General features: G+C 43.3%; 1 protein-coding gene and 1 long non-coding RNA gene across 4 annotated transcripts in view; both read left to right on the top strand.

Moving 5' to 3' along the window:
- Positions 1-1,398: 1,398 nt before the first annotated feature.
- On the top strand, positions 1,399-7,548 carry TOMM20 (translocase of outer mitochondrial membrane 20 homolog (yeast)). Its single transcript, XM_014950863.1, has 6 exons — positions 1,399-1,438; positions 1,549-1,668; positions 4,746-4,792; positions 5,401-5,482; positions 5,824-5,966; positions 7,038-7,548. The coding sequence occupies exons 1-6, from the start codon at positions 1,414-1,416 to the stop codon at positions 7,080-7,082; spliced, it is 462 nt and encodes a 153-aa protein (XP_014806349.1). The 5' UTR covers positions 1,399-1,413; the 3' UTR covers positions 7,083-7,548.
- Positions 7,549-9,864: 2,316 nt separating this feature from the next.
- The window catches only part of LOC106893145, a 38,720-nt gene continuing 23,439 nt past the window's right edge, over positions 9,865-25,145 (top strand). For all 3 annotated transcript variants that reach the window (XR_001413001.1, XR_001413002.1, XR_001413003.1), the window contains exons 1-2: positions 9,865-12,561; positions 13,233-13,397. This is a non-coding gene — a long non-coding RNA (uncharacterized LOC106893145). The remainder of the gene's footprint in view (positions 12,562-13,232; positions 13,398-25,145) is intronic.

A 25,145-nucleotide genomic window follows, 5' to 3' on the forward strand; every position in this document is an offset into this window, starting at 1 on the left:
CGCCGGGGAGGGCCTGGGGGCCGCGGCGGGGCCCGCCGGGCCGGGGGCTGGCGGGCGGCGTTCGCCCCGGTGCGCTTGTGCGGGGCGGGCCCCGAGCCCCCGCTGCTTGCGGCCTCTGCTCGTCCCTTTTCCTAAAGCAGGGGAGGGGGCCTCTTGCCGGGGGGTGTTTTCTGCGGTTTGTGTCGTTACCGGGTAACCCGAGGTTTCCGCATCAGAAGCTTGACTTGGGAATAAATCGCCTCCCTCTTGTTTATAAAATCTCGTTCCCTCCACCCTCGGCCGTAGTGTTATCGCCGCTGCATTTACGCAGTGACGTTAATTTTTTTCACTTTGGAAGACCGTCAGATAAAGCAGCACAGGCTGCTATAGGGAAATCGTTGCTGCGGTACGGCCCTCGGGTTTTTCATCTGCTGCATTCTTAACCCTCCTGGCAGCTCTGTTATTAGCTTCCAGGATAAGACTGAATGCCAGAGAAAACTGTTGATTAATCCAAAATGCAGAGCTCTCTTCCCGTGGCTCTTCATTATTTCACGTCTTCAACATCTATTTAAATATCTTAATAATTAGTGAAGGTCTTACATAAAACTCTCTAAATGTGAGTAATCAAGGTACTCAAATTCACCCGAGGTACTCAAATTAATCACGAGAAATAAGCTGATATTTGTTGTGCTGGGTTGTTTCTATCATGGGAATATATATATAGTGTTCCTTTGATAACTAATCTGAAGGTAAGAAATTACCATTAAGGTAAACTTTCCCAGCAAGTAAACATAACATGGTCAGCAGTTTTGTGGATGGAAGAGTCAATAACTAGATAGATGGGTTAAAAATTAATATTTACCTGGTGATGTTTAAAAGTAACTTAAATGCTTTGATTCTGCCTTAATGGATTCAATTTTTTGAGTGACCAGTGTTGATGCTTAATGGTGTATTCATTCTGCTTTCTGTAAGCTCTTCCACAGCAAATCATGTCTTTTGAATACTTCATCTCCAGGCCCTTGGTCATGTATGTAAGATCTTAGATACATACTTCTTGTGTATCTTCTGAGTACCTTTTGCCCTGCAGTGCAAGTCACTCATAGGGAATTTTTAGTATAGTAAACTGGTATGTGCTTGTCTCGCAGAAGCAAACCTGATTTTTGGCTGTAGAATCAGCCATGTTCTTTTCATGATGTTAAATATGTAGTAAAGAAAATACTGGGTTACATAAGATTTTTGCAGAAGGACTGAACATGATTTTTGCATCCCATTGTTTTCATTGTCTGACCTTCTCTCCTGTGATGCTCTTAAGGTCAGCTTGCTGTGGTTAAGAATTAACGTTTTCTTTAAAGTGGAAGAAAATCCATTGTGCTCTGATAGGGAACGGCTGTTGGCATTTGGAGGACATCACTGTCTGACTTACAATCCTTGGACATGATACCCTGGACTGCTCTTAGTAGTAAGGCTTTAGATAATATTAAGGAAATTTTTTTATTTTTTTTTTAGTAGTGTAACTGATTCTATAATACGGCTGCTTCTGTAGTGATGCCAGTGATTTGATTATTACAGCATTTTTACTGCTGGAGAGTAAGGCTTGGGCTGTAAAATATTTCACCAAAGAAGGTCCAATGCAGCAGCCAGTTGCAGTTCTTCAGATGAAGATACACTGTTTCTTGGGCAACAGTGGGGGTATGTGATGAAAAACTTGTAGAAATCACCTTTACAGAAGATATTTTCCACTAACATTTAAGGATAAGATTGTTTTTCAGACTCCATGCTGCAATATCACCAAAATTTGGGAAGGACAGGAGATCCAATTGTCCAATCCAAGGATTGCCTGTTACATTTGGTCAAGCACATGCTGACAAATGAAGAAGCTTTTTTTTAATTTTTTTTTAATGTCATCCCAGTTACATTGTACATCTCTTTGGGTTGTGTTAGGAGACCAAAGTTTACAATGCAAAGGCCCATCATAAAAACAAGGTGGCCAGATTCAGGTTTCAGGAAGAAAAAAAGTTGTGATTTCCTGGGAGACTTGAAGAACTGCTGGTCTTTGGTTCTCCAGATGTCTTGATTTTCTTTATTTAGCAGGTTTTGTGGTTTTGTTTTTTTTTAAGGTTTTGGTGTTGCTAGTTTGGGGACACGTGCATATTTAATCTTGGGACCAAAAGATAGCAGAGCTATGAGCATCTGGAGCTACTTAGGTTCCACAGCTATATTTTAAGATATATATATTTTTTCTATTCATGTTCTTGACTGTATAAACCAGGACTGCTCTGTGTGTAAGTACAGACACTGATCTCTTCCTTCAGAGACAGCCAGATTTTCTGCCCGGGCAGCTGGGTGAGAGGAGAGCAGTAGGTAGACTTCACCCATGGGACCTGAGGATGCAAATGGCTTTTTGGTCATTCTGCTCCTTGGTGGGACTGGCTGTGAAGCTGCTGGGGCAACTCAGGGATTTTTTGCAAGCCATGCCAGCCTGTCAGGTTATCCATTGGTTCACATTTGAAACTTGCTGCCCATGTACAAGAGCTGTGCCTGAAGGACCTGCAAGTCACGTGCAGTTTGAGAGCTGCAGTTTAGCTCTCTGTCTTGGATGGATGCACATGCATTTCTGTGTTAATTAAGATTCCTTCTGTGAAAGATTACCCTTCCCCTTTTATAAATGTGATGTCTTTAGAAAGGAGGGAAGTTTTACATTTTCTCGGAGGTCCCCGAAGGAAAACAAAATATTTTTTTGTTTGTTTTGTTTAGGTTTGATTTTTTGGTCCCTCCCCAAGCCATTGCTTTTTGCTTGTTACATCACAAATGTAACTTTTGGGTATTGTTGCAAAGATATTTTAAAACTAGTGGTACCAACCACTATGGGAAGAATTCGTAAATATCCTTTAGAGCTATTTGTTTTTTGTAATTGTTTTAGCTAGTGGACTTTTGAAGTAAAACTGTAAAAAACATATTAAGAAGAGGAAGAAAAATTGCACAGTAATCAGACTTGAAAGGTTCTGTAGATCAAGTATTTGGTTTTAAAATTTTGGTGATTCTTCACATTCCCTTACTATTTTCAGGTTAAAAGTATATGATTTCGTATGTGTGTGATCAGTGGTCAAAAGCTTCTATTAAATAGTTACAGTTACCAGCATGATTTTTTTTTTCTTTATCTCTGAATGATTAACCTAGTAATACCTGTTGTCATATTTTAGGAGATGTCAGGGTCACACCAAGAAAACATAATTTTCTCTTGAAAACAATGTACAAATGTTAAGCTCTTGCTCTTTGTACTTTTCATTGATGTTTTCAGTGAATGCACTACAGTTGCAATGTGGCTTGTTTTGACAGTGAAACATTTCAGATACAATTCCCCCCCACACACATTTTTATTTAATCTTCATGATTTTATGAATTAGCAAAACTGGTTTGCATAGTAGTGCAAAGTGTAAAGTTTTGTGCAAATTAATGCTTCAGAAAACTTGAAATGAGCTAATTGAAGGGACCGACTTTCAAGAGATGAATTCTTCAATATTGGAAACAACCATAATGATAAAATGATACTATGTTATATTTCTGTATGACACATTCTTCTGTATATGATGTTGTAAAATAACGTACACAGGTCAATAGGTTGTAGAAGTTCAGGTGCTGCGGGTTATTAAGTTATTGTAGAAGGTAAAAGGCTGATCTGTGTAGTTAGAATCTGAACTCCCTTTATATAAGGAGCACTTGATCTTGCCCATAAATTTCACCTGTTGCATTGTCACTGCTAGGAAATAGTATTCCTGAATGTCTTCATAATGCAGACAGTCACAAATTTTTAACTCATTGCTGTTAAAACTGCTAGTCATATTTGGAAGTAGTTCTAGCTTGTAAAATTGACTCAAAAATCAGGGCAGTTGTTCACTGACAATATAGATACTCACTGAGTAGGCACTGAGGACAATAGTAAGAGTACAGTTTAACCATAGGCTGTATTTAAAAGTTATATTGGTGTAACTATTTCAGTTGATGAACTGATGACTTACAAAAAATATTATTCTAAGGAAATCACCAGTATTACTATAATTATTCTTTCTTGAATGAATAGGTGCTACTATGAAATGTTTATACCTGCCTAACTGCATTAAAAGCAAACTACATATCATTTTAACTACAATAGTTTTGCTGGAGTGGTACAACTTTATGTTGCAGACCAACTTTATGCCTTTAGGTTGGGCAATTAAATCTGTAAATGTTTGTTCCATCTGTAAATATTTGCTTTCCTCAGATTTCAGAAATGTATGCCTTAATACTGCTCTTGCTGTGCGATGATGAGATACTGCCACCTGTTTATCTAGTTCCCAAGTATTTGCTATAAAACAGCTGGGAAGGTACACTTAAGTACTGTGACCTGCTGAAGTTCCTGTGGGTGGTGCACCACATAGTTCAAAATTAGCCTTGACTTGTAGGTAGTTCTTCTGTGGCTTGTCAATGGTAGACATCATATAGAGAAATCCTGTATTGCTCTGATTCTCTTTCCTCCTCTTATTTACCATAGCCAGCAGGGAGAGAGTTGCCTTTTTGGGTTGGTGTGCTACTGCCAGCCCTCCTCAGACCTCTCGGTCACATTCTGTTGCTGGGAGTGGGCTGCGGTCCTGCATTCAGTCTTCAGTATTTGGAATACGTTACCGGTTTCTTCTTCTGAAAGTAACTTTGATTTGTTCGTGGTTTTGAACTATAATATGAAGGGGTTTTTAATAGCAAATTGAAAATGTAAGATGTTTTTCTTCTTACAGGAAGGAAGAAACAAAAGCTTGCCAAAGAAAGAGCAGGGCTTTCAAAGGTAAGTCTGTGTTCAGTAATGCAGTGCTATTTTGAAAGATGTATTGTTTGTAAGATTTGTTTAAAGATCTGTTTTGATTCCAGCATTGCAAACACTTCTCCAAATATGCAGTTTTAGGTTTTTTTAATGCTCACAGATAACCATGTGAAATGGTTGTTCCTTTTTTTGTGTCAGGTAGAGGCCTTAAACTAGAAAGTACATAATTCATTGTGTGAGTTGATGGTGTTTTCCTCTTCGTAGTATGTGCATGGACTTTTCAGACTTAAAAATCATTAATGACATGCGCCTATTACTGAACTTGATAGTTTTTTGCTATAAGGAAAAAATTTCTCTTTCCTTATCACCAATGGATCCTGGAAGAAAAGATAGATTTATCTTAGCCAATTGTAAGAAATATACTTGTGATACAAATTCTAAGGTCTGTTGTGTTTATTTGCTACAAAACTGTACTTAGTAAACTTAGTTGAGGTATTTCAGGCTCTGTCTCTTTACAGATTTGTGATGCAATGATACGAGACCCGAGTCTGATTTTCAAGAATATTCTGTGTACATTTAACTTTATGATGACATTTTGAATTTGTGTAACAGTATGGTTGTGTGTGTTGTAGTTGCCTGATTTGAAAGATGCTGAAGCAGTGCAGAAGTTTTTCCTTGAGGAAATTCAGCTTGGCGAGGAACTACTAGCTCAAGGTAATAGCTGCTATTTTTTCTTTTTTTTTTTTTTTGTTTGTTTGTTTGGTTGGTTGGTTTTTTTTGTTTGTTTTTTAAGGGTGAGGGGTAAAATAATTCTTCTTTACCTTTGCTAGATGATGATCTTTATATACTGTTATCTTTTTGGGGAGTCAAATTCACCTAGGAAAATCTGTTTACTTGTTTCTAACCTTCTGTGTTCAGAAGATCCAGCAAGAGAGGAGGAAAGAAAAGAGTGGATTGATTCTTAGTAATTTAATTCACCATTGATGGATGCTTTATGTAAATACTTTACAGCGTGGAAGAAGGTTGTTTTCAAAACATTATGATTTCTCATACAGGTGAATATGAGAAAGGTGTTGATCACTTGACCAATGCCATTGCTGTGTGTGGACAGCCGCAGCAGCTGCTACAAGTTCTACAGCAGACACTTCCACCACCAGTGTTTCAAATGCTTCTAACTAAGCTCCCTACAATAAGCCAGGTATGTGAAACATCCCCTGTTGTTTTGGTTTGAAAATAATTTAATTACTTCTCTTACCCACTACATCAGTCCTGAGTATTGGTTTTTGTAATGTGTTCCGTTAGATTAAAAGCAGCTTTTGTTTTCACCCCAAATATTAAAAAGTGCATATGAAAAATATTGTGTAGCATTAGTAGCAAACAGGATAAAATAGAAATGCAAAACTTGCCTCATGCATAGGGTGTGCTGAGCTCTTCTAAAGTAGAGACGCCTGACCACAGCTCTGATACTAGAAGCGGGTCCACTGTTTCCCAAATACAGGTTGGGGGATCAGAAAAGTGGTAACTTTCTTGCACTAGGTCTTGAGTTTTATTCCGCTTTAATTCTATTACTACAAGTGTCTGTAAGTGCTGTAGAAGTCCATTAGAATTAATCTGTTGCTTTTGCTAGCTATAAACACAAATTGTTAACTAGCACCAGATCACATGACTGTTTGGGAAGCTTGGGGGTTTCCCTGATAATAGTGTTTGTAGCTCTCTGTATAAAATGCCCTCCCTTTTCAGCCTGAGTAATGTGCAGGTAACATTAATAATATGCTAGCAGGTGTGTCTATCGTGAAATAAATATGTTTTGCGTTCTTGGAAATTCTAGGGTACTCCCTAATGGTATTAACTCACATAAAGCAGAGACTCAGTGCTGTGCGTTAGTGAGCTCTCTTTACAACTTAGGTTTCGTTTAAGGTCCACATAATTAGTAAAATTATTAAAAAGTGTCAGGTACACAAGATGTAAAAGTCTGGGGAAACAATGGAGCAAAAATGTTTCCTTAGAGAACAGTGCCAAAAAACACACAGAGGTCATCACTTGAGCCTGACAGGATATTATTTATCTGACTTTGGCTTTGTTAGACAGTATATAAGCTTTTGAAGTCAGTTCCACAGAAATTATGTCTAATAGATTACCATTTTTAACATTAATCAGTTTGCTCAGCAATTACACTGTCTAATGTTCAGTGTAAAATTACATTGCTTGATAATCAGTTGCCTACTGTCAATTTTACGTAATTGTGAATGAGTTTTTCTCCTTCTTACAGAGAATTGTAAGTGCACAGTGCTTGGCTGAAGATGATGTTGAATGAGGTCACACCACAACATGGGGGGAAAATGTTTTCTTACCCCAGAAGATGAGCATCACTAGGGGGATAAAGGGGCAAACATAGTAGTTAATGGACTGTGTACCACATCGGGTTCTACCAGAGTTAAAATTAACTTTGTGTAGGTGGGTTTCGCAGGATTTTATTTATTATCCCAGTGAAAAGTGTATTTTGATAAGAATTCATTTTATAAATACACTGTGTTGAGTTATCAAAGTATCACTAACTTCATTATTATTAAAATATGCAGTTGTAATGTTGTACATATAAAGACATAAAACTACGACCTATTAAAAGCCCAATGCTCATTTTTGAAAAAACAAAGTTATGGCAATAAAGATTTATCTGCACTTGTGTGTCCCTATAGTACTACTTTAAATTTCAGAAAATTGCGGTGTGAGAGCAAACGATCTAAAAAATGACTTAACATTAAAATTTACTTTTAATGTTATGGCTGGTCTTCCAATGCATTTAATTAAGTTTAAAACCTTACGTCGTTTCCTGAGAAAATAGACATGATCATTCGAACAGTAACCACTCGCCTTAGGGAGAGATGCAAATCAGAATGGTAATAGATGGCTGGCTGCAGAAAGAATGACAAATCCACTTCTGTCAGGAACAATAACACCTAAAGTGATGCAAGTCAAAACTGTATCTGTCAAACGTGAAACCTCTGTTAATGCAGGTGTCTGAAAGAAAGCTGTTTGGAGTAGAACCTGGGGCAGATTGTAAGAGCACAAATGTTTTTATTTTGGAAAGCTCGAAGCCTTTTTGCAGGACAGGCAGCTAACATGTCAGTCTCTATTCTTCATGACCGTAGAAAATGGTTGTTAACGGTGTTTGGCATTTGTCTTAAAAAATGGCACTGATAAGGTAAGATGATGCTATCGCCAGGCTAAACTAGCTAAAGCTAATCGAATTGGAAAAGTGTTGTAAAATTTTGGTATGATGTGATACTGTACACTTGAATTTAAGTTTTCCTTTGCCAATGAAAAGGAGGCAAATAATATGCAGACTCAAGTGAGTAGTAGAAATGACTTCTGAAAGCAGGTTTTCCATGGATAGGATGTTCTAAATATCAAACCAGATTGGCTTCTACTGTTCTACTGTTGGTTTTGTGCTATCACCACTCAGGTGGCATAAACAATTAAAAATGTAGCTTTATATTTTTGGTATGGTGACTTCTGTTTTAACTTAAGGAGAGGAAAGCAGGACAATGCTTTGAGGTGTCTTTCTTCAGACTGGCTGAAAGTTTGTGCTAACCATGTTGATACATTGGTAGTAAGGTAGTAGCTGATGACATAGTCCAAGTAGAAGTGACATACTGTGAGAGCATTTCAGCCAGCATCCCCATTTATCTCATTTCAGCCTGCTGTAAGTTTCAGTAAAGGCAGATTCTTCCAAGCCAATAGGTCTCAATGTTTCAGAATTAGCCTTACACGGAATTTTTGAGGTGAAGTGAATAGTTCATGGTCACCTGCCAGTCAAATACCCGAGTTTGGGAGCAGAAATTGCTCTTCCTGAGGCAGTCTGCTTAGATGGTTTACTGTGGAAGACATTATTTCCCCCTTAGCCCCTTGAAAACATAATTTTGCAAGATTTAAGGTGCTATTGAATCTTTCTGTGATATGACAAGTACTGAAGTCAATGGCTGGTACAAACAACAAATTCCTGAACAGCTGGCTGGAGTTTAGGACTATTTTTTGTGCTTGCATTGTTCAGGGGAGTTTTTCTTTTATTTTCTAACCCTTCAGAGTAAAAAGTAAGAATTTATAGCTCATCCCGACAGAACTGTTAACACGTTTACCTGCTGTCCTTGCTGGTGGTGGTCGCTTCAGTGTAATATTTTTTTGGTTCAGCTTTTAACGTTGTCTTAAGGTTAATCAAACTCTTTCACTCTGCCTTGAAAAACAAATCCAAACAGCATGATAAAAGTGGCGCCTTTCCTTCAGAACTGAAGAATTTTCTGTACTCTGGTGTAATGGTGGCAATTTGTATTCACAATTTAGCTTACAGCAAAACTCTCCTGAATTAAGTATGTTCTAGCAAACCTGGGTGTCCATTCTTCTGCTTTTGCTTATTGATAGTCTGGTGGTGTCTACAAATCGTCATTACTTTAATAAACATCAAAGACATACATATTACTCTAACCCTTTTTAGTTTTCTTGGTCCTGCAAACAAAATTTTAGATAGCATGGGTTTAAATGAAGCCTTAAGTACAAATTTGCTTTCATATTTGATAGCCCAGAAGTACCTGCTAGGTATGCTAGAGCAAGCTCTGATACCCATTTTGAATGCTTTGGCTAATAGGGTGGGAATGAGGAATCCTTTTAAGAACGCTTAAGATTTTTTTTTTTTCTTTTTCCCAAAATCTGATGAAGCTAATACCTTAGGAACTTTGAAGACTTGGAGATACTGTCTCAAATGGGAATTTGGTGTTGCTCCAGCAGTGGCAGCAGCTGACAGCGGTGTAGCTGGCATGTACAGCTCACAGATGTAGGAGGCTGTAATTAAGAGCTGGTTTCAGATATAAGCAAAGTGCGGGTCATTGGAAGTGCAGTGGTAATGAGGGATGTTATTGCATCAGCAGTAGTAATGCCATTGCATTAGCTGTACCTTATTTCTTTTCACCCGTGCAGAATAAAAAAAGGTGGAAGTGAGCCATTCCAGTTGTGGATTCTGTTGCCATTGAGCTCAGAGCTGCTGGTCAATGGGATCCATAATCTTATTTTACTGCAGGTAAAACTACTAATATTTCTCCCAGAAAGAGCCATCCTGCCTTCTCTGGTGCTCCAAGAAGAGGGCACTTGTTTTCAGCAGTAAGAAGGTTTCTCATTGAGGAAATCGGAGGTCTGTTAGTTTAATGTTGGGAAGTCTCCTGTTGTCAGTTAAAAGCTTCTCAGGCAGCTTTTGTAGAAGAAGAACCCAGCTAGTTTCATGATCGTGCAGGACTACCTTTGATGAGTCACCACTAAGTTTTCTAGATAATGGAATTGAATCCAAAACCAGAGTGATCAGGCATACACGGAATCATCTGGCACTAATTTCCTTACCCTGGGGGATGACAGAATATTATTGTTGCCCTTAACTTGAAAAATAGAGAAGTCCCAACCCTGCTGTGTAGGAGGCCAGCCAGCCATCATCAAAGGAAGCTCCAGCTATTTATGCACCCAGAAGAATCTTCTGTCTAAAGTTTCATTTGTACATCTGTTGATGGTGTGTTTAAAGTCCATTAGACTGAACAGTGGCCCTACATGACCATTGTGTTAAAATTAACATGAGTTAGAACTTCAAGGGAATCTTTGAAGTGGTCACTAAGTGCTTTTAGTGAGTGTTTCAAAGGCACGTTGTACTGTACACCCATGCTTCTGCGCTTTTAAACATATGGATATGAAAAGGGCGGATGTGAAAAAAAATATTAATTTCTTCAAGTCTTGGTTTGGTTTTTAATATGTGTGTTTACACTGACCAGTAAAACTTATGGTCTCCTTTGTGCAGTGACCAAAAAAAAGCCTGTTGGCACAGCAGTCGAATTTGCCCAAAAGCCCGTTGCAGAGATGAAACTTGTGCTTAATCACGAGGGCTGGGCTTTCATCAGAGGCACTCCAGAGCTTCTGGTGCGGGTAACAGTACTTGTTTTCTGCATTTTTACCAAAACAGAGCTTCCCAAAGAAGAAGAAGATGTGGACATCGATGCTGTTCTCGGAGGGCAGAATTTGCCACATCCTGTGTATCCCGAGTGTGTGAGTGATGCCACAGAAAGCAGCTGTCCCTTCTGAGATGTTTCTGTACCAAACTGTCCAGCCTATTGGCACTAGATGATGGGCAGCTTTTTCAAAGTACAGTCATTTCCATATGTTATTGAAAAGAAAATGCAGGCTCTCACTTCTTTCCCAGCAGTAGGGGCTAATTTTAGAGAGCATTTACTGGACATCTTCTGATAAGGTCACTACCTTGTTTTCCAATCACTGCTGTGAGCAAATAATCATGAACTCTTAAAGGCCTCTAGTTCCATTTCCTGTTTTGTAAAGGTCAGGCCTTGATTTAACAGGTTGACAGATGCATGTCCTCCTGCAGTGCTTGCTCACAATTACCGTTGTTTCCCTTACGCCTTGAGGATGTTCTTGCCTCGCGGTCGGGGTGAGAGGATGTCTGTTGGTGCTCACCTGCTGCACGATAGTTGCACAATGTTGCTAGCAGGACGTTGCTACAGCCTGCAAATCCATCCGGATGGTCCGTGCTGCAAGGCAGTTACGCGTGGCTTTCATGTATGAAATTTCTGTTGTGCAGGGAGGCACGCTACTTGGACCCTTACAACTGAAAACTGATTTAGTCTCTCATTTATTTGAGCAGGTCTTAATCTGAACAGCAGAGGGCAGTTTTGCACACATGTTCTGTGCAAGCTCATCCTGCAAAATCCTACTTTTTAGAATCTTCCTGTCTGGTGAGGTGATGCAATGCAGCATTTTGCCCAGACAAATTTGGTATGGTGTACGAGACAGGGTCAGTGGGGCAGCAGTGGCACGTGTTTCTACTGATACCTGATTTTGGCTTTTTAAATCCTGTGTGTTTAGTTTGTTGTGATGACATGGTGAGAAGGATTTCCCTTTTCTTTCTCCCCCCTCCCTCAACACGAACCAGGTATATAGATAAGCCAGCTCTGTTGTGTGACTTACACTCTGCAACAAAATGCAACAAAATGTCATTCCCAGACATGCAAGAGAGGAGTTTTCCCCTGCCCAGCTGTGATTTTTCTGGATAAGCTTTGCTATCTGGAGTGAGAGGAGAGCACCTGTTAACTGCAGAAGGGGTGGAAGAGAAATCTGCATCTTGAAACTCTGCCTGGAGCTGGACTCTGGCTGTGATGGTCCGTGTGAGGAGGAGAAAGGGCAAGATATTATAGGTTGGTGATAGGATGTAGTTTTGTTGTTCGTAGAATTTCAGCTTAAGGTGGCAAAATCTGCTCACCCTGTTGTCATCCCGTGGCTGATGTGAAGTGAACTGGGGTCTCTCTCATGCCTTGGAGGCAGCTGTTAGTATCATAATGACACCCTGGCTTAAAACCAAATTGTAACTACTCCTACACCTCAGAAGTGTTCTTTCCTCTGCTTCCTGAGCTGTGCTTGCAGGGGGAAGGTGTATGTTTATGCCATACAAATAAATCGAAGTCTTCAGCCTTTGTAGCTGTTGATCAGCAATTTTCCAAACATTCAACTCATGAGAAATTCTTCACAGTCTGCTTAAAACACGGCAAGTATCTAGAGAAAGAGGGCTGTTTAATAAAAGATACTGTCTCTGCAACCCATGCTGCAAACCATGCTGCTTCTCTTTCTGTAGGTCAAACTGGATGTGTTGCACCCTGTAAGATAGCCTGGAAGATACAGAAATTTGCTGTAACAAACCAATCGTTGCCTGTTTTGGCATGTGTGTAAAATAGCATTTCCTGGAGCTTTGAAACAACCTGGTTAGCATCTTCTGTTGTATTTAACATTATTTAATGAGAAGGAATGTACATTCAGCTTTGATGATTAAAATGACAATTATTATTGCATGAATTTGTTAATTATAATGCATTGACTAATTAAATGGAAAAATGGAGAAAAGGGATTCTTGAGCGAGCATGTTCTTTGAGAAACTCTTCTCCGGTCTTTTTAATTTATAGTACATGACTAATCAATTCATAGCAGTATCTCATTATTGGTGGGAACAGCCTGGTTCTGGTGGAAATTTCACCACATATTGACCCGGTATAATGTAATTGCTTGGTCCTGTAAATTACTGCAATGAAGACTTAACCATCTCCTGGAATTAAGGAGGTGGAAGTTTTTGCTTATATAAAGAAGAGAAGCCCCATCTGACCCCAGGTTGCAGCCTCTAGTTCGAGTGTTTGCTCTAATGACACTTGGCTAAATTTGCATAACCATGAGGGGCTATTATTTGGTTTACATTTCATTTTTTTTTATCTCTCCATCTCAAGCTTTGATCTTTAGCATCAGCCCACTTGGCTTATGTTAGAAGTTGTCTGACAGAGCTTAGGGCCCTTTTTTTACTTCTCTGTAGGGATGTTATCTACTGGCCATTGGCACTGGCAGAATTCTTAGCATGAAATTATTATTATTACTTCTGTATCAGCAGAAATGTGTGTGGCACTCTGAAGAATCTGTCAAGATGGAGTTTCTGCTTCTGCAAGCTCACAGCCTGCGGTCCTGATCCTGTAATTTACTCTGCACGGTCCTTTCCTCATGGAAACCTAAGCAGTCAAGAGCAGGACATTGGGACAATAACACAGGAAGGGAGAAGGTAAGGTTTAGGATAGTATGATTGTTTTGGTAGTTATTGGGTGGGTGTTTTGTTGATCTGATGAAGCTCTGAAGCTTGCTCCTTTTCTACATCACATTATTTTTAGATTGGTTGGTTAATCGGTGCTAGTTACTGGTATTATCAGGAAAAATCAGACCTCAACCAACCTGCTTGTAAATCATGAAACATCCCAAAAATAAAAAAAAGGTATTAAAGACCTTTAAATGTATTAAAGACTATAATTGAAAAGATTTGAAGCACAATTCCCCCCGAACTGAAATAAAATAATACGAACTGTCGAGCACTGGGTTAATTACTCTGCTGGCAGTCCTGCAGTTCATAAGTGGCTTCTGCATTGTAAACGTAAGAAGCAATCTTTCAGAGATCTGGCTTGCTGTTTGATGGAAACTTTAAAAGGAACTCTGACTGTTCTGTCAAAACTTAGGAATCAGCCTACACCATAGTGCCAGAAATTCAGTGACACCATCATGCAAATGGGAAGGCTGGGACTTGGGTATTAAGCAGCGCAAACAGCTTAGAAAGCAATGCAGTGAGTCAGCATCCATTGTAGATGTTGGATTGCAAACTGTGAATACATGACAACCAGATTAAATGGTTGAAAACCGGAGAGGCACTTTACTGAGAGAAAGTTGTAACCCAGTTTTGGACAGTTGACCCATCCTTAAAAACAACGCGGCCTTCTAAAGCTTGCTCCTAATGCTCAAAGTCCTCAGAGTTACAGCAGATGTTATCTGTTGACCGGGATGGCACAAAGACCCTGGGATGGAATGTATTGATAGTGGGGCAGTGCTCTCCCCATGCTTTTTGTCATAAAATGTGAAGCAGGGGAAACAATTGGCTCCTGTGTAAAATCCCTCCCTTCATTTTTGGTTGTTTTCAGGATAGTGTTTGTTATGATACTCTGCCAAGGTTGGGAGCTGTGTTTTCCCTGCTGGGTTGCTCTCAAAACTTTTCAGCAGGCCTGATAATATTTGTCATTAGACTGTAGATCTTTTCACAGATGGATGTCTCCTACCTTGGGCAGCACATTTTCAATAAAAATAGTGATCTCACCCTGATTTTAAAGAAAAAAAATTAAGAAGCAGATTTCAGTCTGACAGAACCAGCAATGGCTCGGACTCAGGATCCTTTATGGCCTTTCCTTTTTATTTTTAATCTTACTGTTCAAATTCTGCCTCCCCAACTCCTGGTATTACTGGAGATGTTGTGTGCTTGGTCTCTGGGGTGTGACAACACAAGCTTTGTTGTTGATTCATGCAGCAGGGACTTTGTAAATGGTATTCATATGTCATCACAGTATTCGTAGTCACCAAAGTATTTGTAGACGTCATCACTCTGGGCGTTTGAAGAAATGCTGCTGTAAGACTGATGCACTGGAGCAGCCATAGATTGTCTTCAGCTTGGGGAACTTAACTGCATTTTTTTTTCTTGGAAAGCCACATTATTTTTGCTAGTATCAAATAATATCACATGGCTGTTTAGGCCCCATGCAGTACAGCTGTGCTCTTCTGAAGCTTCATTGGACTCGGGGACCAAAGACACGGAGCTACTGATTAGCTAGACATGCCATCCTTTCCCCCAGGGCCAAATGCAGCTTGCTGCTAATCGCCCTTCATTGCTCATATGGTGTGAGAGTGGTCATTTATTTCCAGTGGGAAATGCAAGAACAGAAAGCACTTTGCCACGAGGCAGAGCTTTGTGGGCAGTCTTGGGTGCCCAATGCAAGGCTTCTTCCATTGCTTCCCAAAATGATGGTCTGTTCTGGCAGAGTTCGGGCACTGGGGGTGTTTCTGTTTTCTGGCTAAATAGAAGTCTACTGCAGCCAAGATCTAACATCTTTCAGTGAATGTCAGGATTCGCATACACCAAAGCTCTTTTTTTCTTTTTAACTTGCTGTGTGAAGGTCATACAAAATAATTCATTCGCTGCCCTTTGCTGGGTGTCTTCCAAAGGTAGAGGGCCTGTCTTTTGCTATCTAAGGGGATTAGCATTTAGGCTTTTCTGTTTTTTCAAGTGTTGAAAGGTTAACATTTGTATTCTTTTCAGAATACAAAGGAAATGTGTCACTGCAGAGGCACATAGCAGAGTTAAATTTTCAGGGGTGGCACTGCAGATAGCATCTGGGCAGACAGGTACTGAGGCTGACAGGGCTGGGACTGGGCATCAGCTCTAGGGTCAGGCCTGTCTCCTGGGGACAAGGCAGTGCTCGCTGGTCCTGCCAGCCCATCATTTTGCTGTAGACGTCCATATGACCATTGCAGAACATGCTGAGGCTGCGGTAGCTTTGTGTGCAGCAGCAACGACAGAGGGGAATCTACAGGCCTCCGTTGAAAAACACCAGCTTTTCCCAACAGCAAAGCCAAATTTGTTTTAAACTTCCCTTTGGTGGAATTCTTCCCTTTGCCCCTTGCCTTCCTGCACCGATCTTTGATATAGACCGAGCGGTTTGCAGTCATGGAGCTTGGTGGTAAAGCAGTGAAAGGAAACCGGGCACCGGGCTGGGGTAGCAGCGGCACCGGCGGGGTACCCGGGGTGGGCACCGGCGGGGTACCCGGGGACGAGCACCGGCGGAGAGCCCGCAGCGGCGGAGAGCGTTCCGGCTGCCCGGGTGCCACTAGATGGCAATGTGGCACTCCTGCAGCTGGAGCTCCCCTTGCCTTTCCTCTACAATTTCGTGCTTTTTCTGTATTTATCTCTGCCAAACTGATGATTGCACCCACCACCCCGGCAAGAGAACAGAACAAAATCGTTTCATAGAACATTACAGCTGTTGTGCCTTTTTCTTTTCTTTTCTTTCTTTTTTTTTTCTGTTTTTTTTTTTCCCCCAGTTCTTTGTCCCACAGCAGGGTGCAGAGGTTTAAAAACCTTCTTTCTTAATCGCTCTCCTTCTAAAAACAGAGAAAACACAGCCTCTTGGGAGCAATTAGCTGTGAGAAAAGCATTTCTCAAACAATTGCCAGGAAATATTGTCTTGACCGATATTCCTGATGTAACACTGTCGTTCTCAGTACTGTTATTCTAAGATACTCGACTGCAAAAACAGCAGGGTACAGATCTGTAATGTACGATCTGCAGCTTACCACCTACCTTACCTTTTTATATCCATTTACTTTCAGTTTGTGTCCTCCCCGCACCCCCTGTAGCTCTTCTGTTTAGGAGAAGTGAAGAATTATTTGTGACTCTCCTCTAGTGACTGGTGTATCAGGCCAAGGCTGTGACAAGACACGGCTGAAAATTAAGGTTATGCCTCTGCTGCCCGGGTTCCTGATTGAAATTCAGTGGCAGTGTGCTGCGGAGGAGGTCAGGCTGCACGCTTACAGCGATCCCTTCTAGCCTTAAAGCCTGGCAGCCTGAGAGTACGTGAGGTTGCTGAAGCCTGAATTTCAGTGGGAGCAGCTGGAGAGCAGGTACACATGAAGCAGGCAGCAGAGGTACACCGAGACCAGGGTCTCAACCCTGAAAGCCTTCTCCCCAGTGTTGTATTCATGGAAGACCAACCGGGCTGTAGGGTGGGGAGAGGTTGGAGGAACAGTGGTAAACTTCAAGCGCTGAAAGCCAGCACTGGCAGTGGCTAGGAACCGCTGCTAGCCAGCCAGCCAGCTCCATGTGCACGCATGCATGCCCATTCGCATGCACAGCCGTAGCTGTTTGTGTTGTGTGGTTCAGATTTTGTCCCTCTTTACATAAATTCATGGAGATTTGAGAAACGAGCCTCGCTCTGTGGGACAGGGTGTGAACTGAAGCACCTTCTGGAAGACAGACAGCAGTGTAATCCTTTCATTCAACCCTGTCTGCAGCTGCTTTTTATAAACTTGGCATAAATACGTACTCAGTGAGGCCAGGCCTGTGTAGCTGGAAAATATTTTCCACCATCCAAAAAAACAGAAGATTGGAAAAAGAGCCCAGAAATTGTGCATAACATGGAATGGCCTCACTTGTGGTTTTTTTCCATGACTTCCTCGGCTCATTTTTCTGCTGCCAATTTTAGAAGCCCATAAGTCATACTTGTTAAACTTTCTCAGTTAAAATGTAACTCTAAGAACAAAGTCATATGATATGTTACAGCCAAATAATCCTTCCAGAGCCTCCGACTGGAGAAAAGCTACCCTGATCTGGCCAGCTTGCCAACCTGCATGGGCTCTTGTCCCAGGAGAGGCAGGACTGAGGGGGCAGGTTGGCAGCCTGAGCCTCAGCCTTGCCACCCCCTCCCTGGGTGAAGGCTTCCCTTTGGACTTCAGCAAGCCTTTCTCCCTGCTTTTTCTAGGGTAGGCAGGTCGTTGGTGGGTTATCACAGAAATTCCAGCTCCTCCTCTGGAAGGACTTTAGGCAGGAGGTGAAGCAGAGGAGGGAGCACAGAGGCTGGTGGGGTCCGGCAGTGGAGGACTGAGACACCATTGCGGGAAGGTGCTGCTGCCCAGGGGGTGAAGGAGCCAAGGGCTGAGTAGGCAGCAGGTTGCCAAGAGCAAAAGTCAATTTGCTGGAGGGTTTGAAGAAAAGGCATCCTCACCTGAGAGTGTTTTTAAGCATTGAATCAATATGGAAGTAGTCGTGTGCCAGGAGCAGTATTTTTGTTTGCCAGTTTTGCTCTCTTCTATAAGCTGATTGTGCTTACCGCGGGCTCTAGATGGTTGTCTTGAAGCACCATCTCTTTTCCAGGGTCTGCTCTGTCCCCTTGCACAGAACAAGTCCTGGTCACCACTGCGGGGACGTCCCTCTAAATTTACGCTGAGGCAGCGTCCAGAGCGGGATTTGGCTGTCGGCCCTGCCGGCAAGTGATGCCCCGGCCACCACCTCCCCGTTGCAGTGTGGCCCTGGGGCTGGCAGTCCTGGCCTGGGCTTGGGAAGGCGGAGAGTGGTGGTCTCCCACCAGGGTGGCCTTGTGCGAGTGTGGCGGGGCGCGAGGGACCAGAGCAGGGAGTGGAGCCATGAGGGGCTTCTTCCTCGTTCCACTCACCCTTCCAGCCCTGCCTCCCCCTTGTGCTGGGGTCGGAGCAGCGTGGAGAATCTCTCTCTGGAAAAAAATAACATACAAATAAGAAAATACCTATGGGGTTTTTTCCCTAAATATCAGCTTTTGAGTTTGGTTCTGGCCCTCGGCGTAAGCTGGGAGAGCGTCTGGAGGAAGCCAGGGGAATCACGCTGCTGCAGAGCGGCTGCCAGAGCGGCGGGCCCCAGAGACCGGCTTTCTGCGGCGGGGCGAAACGCCCTTGCGAAGCCTGTGTGGTCTTCACGGGAAGGGAGGAACTGAGCAAACCCACTGGAAACCAGCGAGGGTGTTGTAATGTTTTTTGGACGGCCGGTTTCAAAAACCAGCGACTGCCTGTTTTTCTCTCTCTCTCTCTCTCCCTCCCTCCCCTCCTCTCCCCTGGCAGCCGCCTCCCGTGCCATGACATGGAGGGAGGTGGTGGTGACTGATGTAACCGCGGCCGGGGAGAGTCACTTGCCCAACGTGCGGAGGCTGGCCGGCGGCCAGAGAAATTTGCTAAGGCCGGGTTTTCTCACAAGGGGCTCCCTGTCCCTGCACACATACCTGTAACCGGGCCAGGTGCTTGGCACGGCCCTCTCCCCAGCCCAGCACGGGAGGCGGCACAGTGACCCAAGCCAGGAGGAGGAGGAGGAGAAGAGGAAAAGGAAGAAAATTTTCTCGTCCCGTGTGAATGCAGACCCAGATAACGTCCCTAAGCACGCGTTGTTTCTGTCACCATATTGTAATTAATAAAGATGCCCGCTCGCTGAAGCCAGCTGTTCTTTGTGCTAATGGTGGGAGGCGTGGGGGAGAGAGCGAGGAGAGGCCTAGCAGTTTTTTTTTGCTGGATCACCACCTTTAAGTTATTGTGACAGACCTTTAAAAGGATCTCTTTGTAGGAACTGGAACATAATGCTCAGCTGGGCTGTTAAATTCTGGCTCTGTTGAGAAGAGAGATCCTTTCATATCGATTGTCATTTCGTATGCAGTTCAGGCACCGACTTGTAGAAAATCTGGGCCAGGAGAGATATCATTAGGTATTTATGGGGGTTTGGTTGGCTCAGCAGTCAGTTTTTCCATTGTCATGCCGTGACAGTAGTGCATTACATACACCCTCAGGAGACATCCTTCTGCTTCCACAACAATAAAGGGCTTTTTTTTTTTCTTTTTCTGACTCATCTTCAGCTTGAAGGAAAAAAAAACCAAAACACCACCAGTAAATACAATTAGCAACAGGCAGATATACTGTACGTCGGTTTCAGAGCCCACTGGGATAGTTCCTGTTAAAATGTATGCTTGCAGTTGCTCACCCCATGCTTAGATGTCCTGAAGTTTTCCTCCAGCTGCATTCCTGATTATACTTAGATGTTTTAATATAGCCTGGTGATGTCGCAGGCTAAAGAACCATTTCTAGTTTGGATAAAGAGGAGGAATACATTTAGTGCTAGGATTGTCTTTCACGCACACACAGGAGCTCTGGCCAGACTCGCAGCTCTCGAGGCAGGGGAGTACAAATGGCTGCACTGCGTCAGATGTGAGGTCCAGTTAGCTCTTTATCCTGCCTCTGGCAGGGGCCAGCAGCAAATGCTGCAAGAAGGAGGGCAAGAAACAGAGCAAATCTTGGCCGATCCTGCCCCAGTGTGCCCTCCTGGCTCCCAGCACAGCTATTCTTGCTCACCAAAGGATGAGGGAAGAGGCAACTACTGCCTTTGTCTTGTTCCCCAGCCTCTTTGTGCCCCCACTGTGCAGTGGTCCCTGTTTGCTTTGCTTCCGAGACATGGCTCCCATGGTGTAGGATGGAAAGCAGAGCCAGGTCTGCAGTGCTTCACATCGGATCCATGTGGTCACGTGAGGATTTCTGGGTTAAATGCGTCCTGTGGCCCTCAGTGTTTCCCTTATGTAAGTGTGATGGAGCAGGTGGCGAACAGCTGGGCCCTGCTCTCTGCCAGGGGGGTGTTCCCTTACACCGCCAGCCCCAGTCCGCCCCGTCCCAGTTAGGAGCTGCCTCCCATCCCACCTGCGCCATTGGAGCACTGCGAAGCCAGGACCCAAACTTCGGGTCCATATTTCACCTCGGGGTGAAGGCTGACACCAGTCACATGGCTGCGAGATTAGTACGGCTTTGTTTATTTATTTATTTTAACCTGTGACTAAGATGGGGGAGTATTTGGATGGGAGCTGCTCCTCCCAGAAAAGTGCTGTTTATATTTCAGTCTCCTGAGCAGGGTCAGTGGGATCTGCATTGCTCATAACCCAGCAGTGGTATGTGGGCTCTGCTGGCGTGTCCTCACGTCACCTGGTGTTCCCAGAGCACGGGCTGGTTGTTTGCTCATCCCAAGCACAAACGACAAGTTTTCCTCTTTATTCCCGATGGCTGAGCATAAAAGGGTGGAGAAGAGGAAGAGCAAGCTTTCATCTGAAAGTGGCCAAGCATTGCATAGGGCCGTATGTGGGGTTACACTGAGGAAAACGTGACGGTGTGGGTGGAGTGATGGCTCTGTACCCACAGACAATATTGCAGGGCTCAGTGGTGCAGCATGTGTTCAGCACAGTCATTGGTAACACTGCTGTGTGTGTGAGCAAGTCAGTACCTGCTGCCATGTGATCAAAAGGAGAGATGCTTTTAGAAACATGCGAGGGTGGCATGAAAAAACAAGTTAGCCAAAGTATCCTTAGCTTGTAGGGCACCTGTGGGCTAGTAGACACCAGTGAAACAGTGCACAGAAACCCTTCAAATATTGAGCTGGTGTTTATTTCCATTATCTCTACCTAATTCCACCTGTGTAAGCTACTTTGAGATCTTGTTAATTTAAGACCCTGGCTGTAGACACACCTAATCTCTGGGGGAAGGGCAGAGCCAGCTGAGCCAACTTTGATGGAAAATGATTTCCCAAAGCGAGGGTCTTGTTCCCTATGGCAGGGTAAAGGACAATGCAGAGATCTAGCCAAGAAGCACTTAAAGCCTAGGGCTTTAAATAGTGCCTGACCAGGTAGCTAGCAAACTAATGATATATGGGGAAATAGGATTTTGTATTCTTGAGCTAGGGAGTTTGGAGAATCCTGTCCCTGTATTGTCATCACTTGCTAAAACAGGTCTCATGGAAATGTAAAAAAGTCTGTCTCTGTCCCCTCCTTGCCCTATAGCAATATAAGTAGCACAACTTCATCTGAGTTTTGTGATAAATAAATGAGTAATCCTGCCTCCAAGGCTGTCTGGGACTTCTGCACCACATCCTTGCTCCAGCTTGTACCACAGTACAGTATTTTACAATGTCTGGGATGGAGAAGATTTCTGTGTAGCGTGTAGTTTACTGGTCACAGTGTTGTCTGTGGGATGAGAAATACGTAAGACTCCTCTCAAGCCATCAGTTGTGGGCATTTTCTGTTTTAGCACTCTCTAATTCTTCTCCGAATCACCTGGGCAGCTAATGACTGAAGTCAGGCCTGTTGGCCTTTGGTCAGCAAACTGAAACCTGTTTTTTTTTTCTGAGCTGAGTTTGTAAACGAGACATAGGCCAAAACTTCTTTTAAGCTGTCATGGCAAGGGCTAGAAAACAGGAAGAAACTATTGCCAGCCCTTATGCAGTATATGCTGAGAGTGTGGGTTTTTTTTCCCCACCAGGGAGGACTTTAACATCCTAACCCACCAGCTCAGCCATGGCAGCACAGCAGAAGCCCTCCAGAGAAAGGGGACTGTGGAAACTTTCCATTGTGTTGGTGGTACCTCCTGGTCAGAGTCTGGCAGCTATGGGACTGCACGGAAAGTTTATGTGGTGGATACTCATGTGTTTAGTGAAGGATCTGCAGGTTCCAAGCTGCCTGTGTCCTCCTGTCGTGACCTTCTTAAATTATATTTTCAATTGAAAGTAAATGGAGGTGGGAGGGAGGAGAAAAAAGCAGCTTTCTAACCATGTTGATGTTGGCCTTTTGTTGGTGAAGAAAGATCTAGATGTTGGTGGTGCTCAGAGGTGCTGGCGGAGCTAGGTTTGACCTTGGGAACACCTATGTAAAGATGGGGCATTTCCCAAGGAGGCAACTGTGTAAAACTGGTGTCAATAAGAGCAGGTTTATGGGGTTCTGTTTTCCAAATGTGAGTTTTCTATTGAGGTTAGTGAGAGGCAAAGGTGTGTCACTCTTCGAGTGGATGTTTTTTTTGCCGCTGCTTGATCACAATGGGGGACCTCAGGGAAACCTTCCTCACTGAGCTGGATACCTGCACCTTGTCTGACTTAGGTCCCTCTGGCCCGCGCTGACGCACAGCCTGGTGTCGGCAAGCTTTCTTGATGTCTAGATCGCTGCCTCCATTTGTTTAAAACATGCAAAACATCTTTCAGAGAGAAGGAATGGTGTTAGGAAGAGGAAGCTGAGTGAGGCTTAGTTTGCATTACTGAATCACGCCGGGCTGGGTTTGGCAATTCCCTCTCCCTGGGCCCAGAGTTTCAGTGCTCTCAGGTTTCAGCCCGGCGCAGCATCAATAAGTCCATTCTTCCAGGAAGGTCAGACTTACTTTCACTCCATCCCTCCCCTTCTCCCTGCTGTTTAACGGCAGTGAGGGTTCAGGGTGCAGTCTGAGCAGGAGGAAGCACCTTTGTCTTTCCTTGTCCTTCTGCAAGCAAGCAGGGACAGCTGTCTCCTTTCCCCATGTAATTACTGAAGTCACCAGTTGCCCCTACGAGGGTTCAGCCTCGAACGGAGGCCAAGGCCAGTTGCAATTTCTTAGGACCCCCCAGGGCCACCTCTTGGCTTAGTTTCCCCTCTGGCCTTTCCAGCTCAGGAGGAGCCCCGTGCAGTCGCCATAGATTTGGAGGATGTGCTTTGACTGGCAGCGCCTAAGGAGAATTTGAGGTCTCTGATGACAGTGTATTTGTGTCTTAAAGCTGCTCTGTGGTACTGAAGGACAATTATTGAAATGAATAAATAAATGGACCAGAATAAAATCCAGGAAAGAAAACAGTTCAACGGGAGAGTTACGAATGTAGCCGTCAACCTGGTTTCGTTCATTTTGGGCCGGGTGACAGTCGCAGGCGTGGAATTCAGTGACATTCAAACTTTTTTCTACAGGTGAAGGGACACAAAATGGGATCTAATTTGTTCGTCATGGGGCATCACTTTCTGGCATTCTTTTTTTTTCTTGGCAAGAAAATGTGGGTAATTTATGTCAATGTCATCAAAGACACATTCTTGTTCTTCTCACAACGGTGACCTTGTATCCAGCTAAGAGCGGGTAACCGGTGAGATGCTCAGCTTACATCCACAGGGCAGATTTTCCAAGCAGCAGCTCTGCTGGCAGGGCTACCTGCCATGTTGTCCGGTGGCCAAGTGATTCTGGGAAAATGAGGGCAATGACGCCACAGACCAGTAACGACGGAGGTGAATTCCTGGAAGACGCCTACCAAGAGCACCAGCCCATGGCGTGGCATACCGTGGGGTGTGCTGCTGTAGGGACAACTGAAACATGGGAGCAGGGGTCAGGGCCAGTCACACCAGCAGGTTGCAGTGTGCTGTCCACACAGCAGGCAGCAACCTACAGAAAATTGGCTGCCTTAGCCAGGAAGAAACAGCTTAGCTGTCATAGCTTTCACTCAGAATTAGCTATGAGCTGGCCTGGCATAAATTGCTTTTAGAGTTAGTCCTGCCAGCTGCATTACCGACAAAGCAAAAACTGTCTGAGGAACAAGGCTCGGGTTCACACATTTAAACCCTACCTGTCATAAGGTCACTAAACTTTTCCCTAGGGCTGGTACTCCAATATTTACTGTATTGGCATGCTGTCTTTTCTGTTCGACTGCCGCATGATCTTATTATAACATGTCCTGTTGACAAGGACTGAACTCAGATCGAACTGCATAGAGATATGTGGTGAAACCAGAGTAAATTGCTGGATGCCAAAGGAGTTATTCCCTGTTTATTTCAGATTAAACAAGCTTAGAATCTGGCCTTCAGATCATGTTATTTCTCTAATTCAATTGGGTCATATTTATGAATTCATGTAGTGGTCAAAATGATCCAATAAATGCCAGCACACAATCTCAGCACTTGCAAAACATCAAATGTATATATTGGCAGTTTCCCTATTTGCTGACTGCAGGACAAATAGGTTTCGTGTTGGGACATCAAAGTCTGTTTCAGCAACTGGATGCATGACAAAGCCATGTTATAATCTGGGTACTGATTACGGCATTGAAACATGTTGGCTCAGCACGTGGTAGATTTGGATGCGTGGATAGATCAACTTTTTAGTGGCCTATGGCTTGATTTCAGCATGGAGAAGGTTGTCAGCATATTTGTGCTAATTAAGGAAACAGCATGGGAAACTCCTTTCCACTGTCGATACAGCCAGGGCTCCGGAAATGTCATCGCTCCTCAGTGTTTTTTGTAACAGCCAGTTTGTCTTGAAGTAGAGAAGCAGCTTTGTGTCTTAACTGTGTTTCTAAACTGTGCTGAAGCTTGTTTGGATCTTGTCCAAGTCCTGTGTTTTACCTGTTTCTGGAGGATGGATTAAACAGCGAGGTCACAAACACATCAGAAGAGCATTTTAGCTGTATTTGGGGCCTGCAGCGCAACCCGCAGGGTTAAGTTCTCTGCCTTGATTGGATTTATTTGTAATGTTGACAGTAACTGAACACCAAGAAATAAACACAAGTTTGTGCTCATGGTTTGCTAGGAGAACTTCCTTGCTGCTGAAAATAATGCTGTTGCCCAACAGTAACTCTTTTATTTTTTTTTTCATTCAGGCAGTGCTTTGGATACGGTATGCTACT

This window comes from Calidris pugnax, unplaced genomic scaffold (assembly GCF_001431845.1).
Source record: "Calidris pugnax isolate Ruff unplaced genomic scaffold, ASM143184v1 scaffold24, whole genome shotgun sequence".
NCBI lineage: Eukaryota > Metazoa > Chordata > Aves > Charadriiformes > Scolopacidae > Calidris > Calidris pugnax.

Bases quoted from the DNA above. Each gene is read 5' to 3' on its own strand.
- TOMM20 (XM_014950863.1), top strand. From the start codon at position 1,414: ATGATACCCTGGACTGCTCTTAGTA. The intron at 1,669-4,745 runs GTATGTGATGAA...TTCTTCTTACAG, and splicing joins TTTCTTGGGCAACAGTGGGG to GAAGGAAGAAACAAAAGCTT. The intron at 5,483-5,823 runs GTAATAGCTGCT...TTTCTCATACAG, and splicing joins CGAGGAACTACTAGCTCAAG to GTGAATATGAGAAAGGTGTT.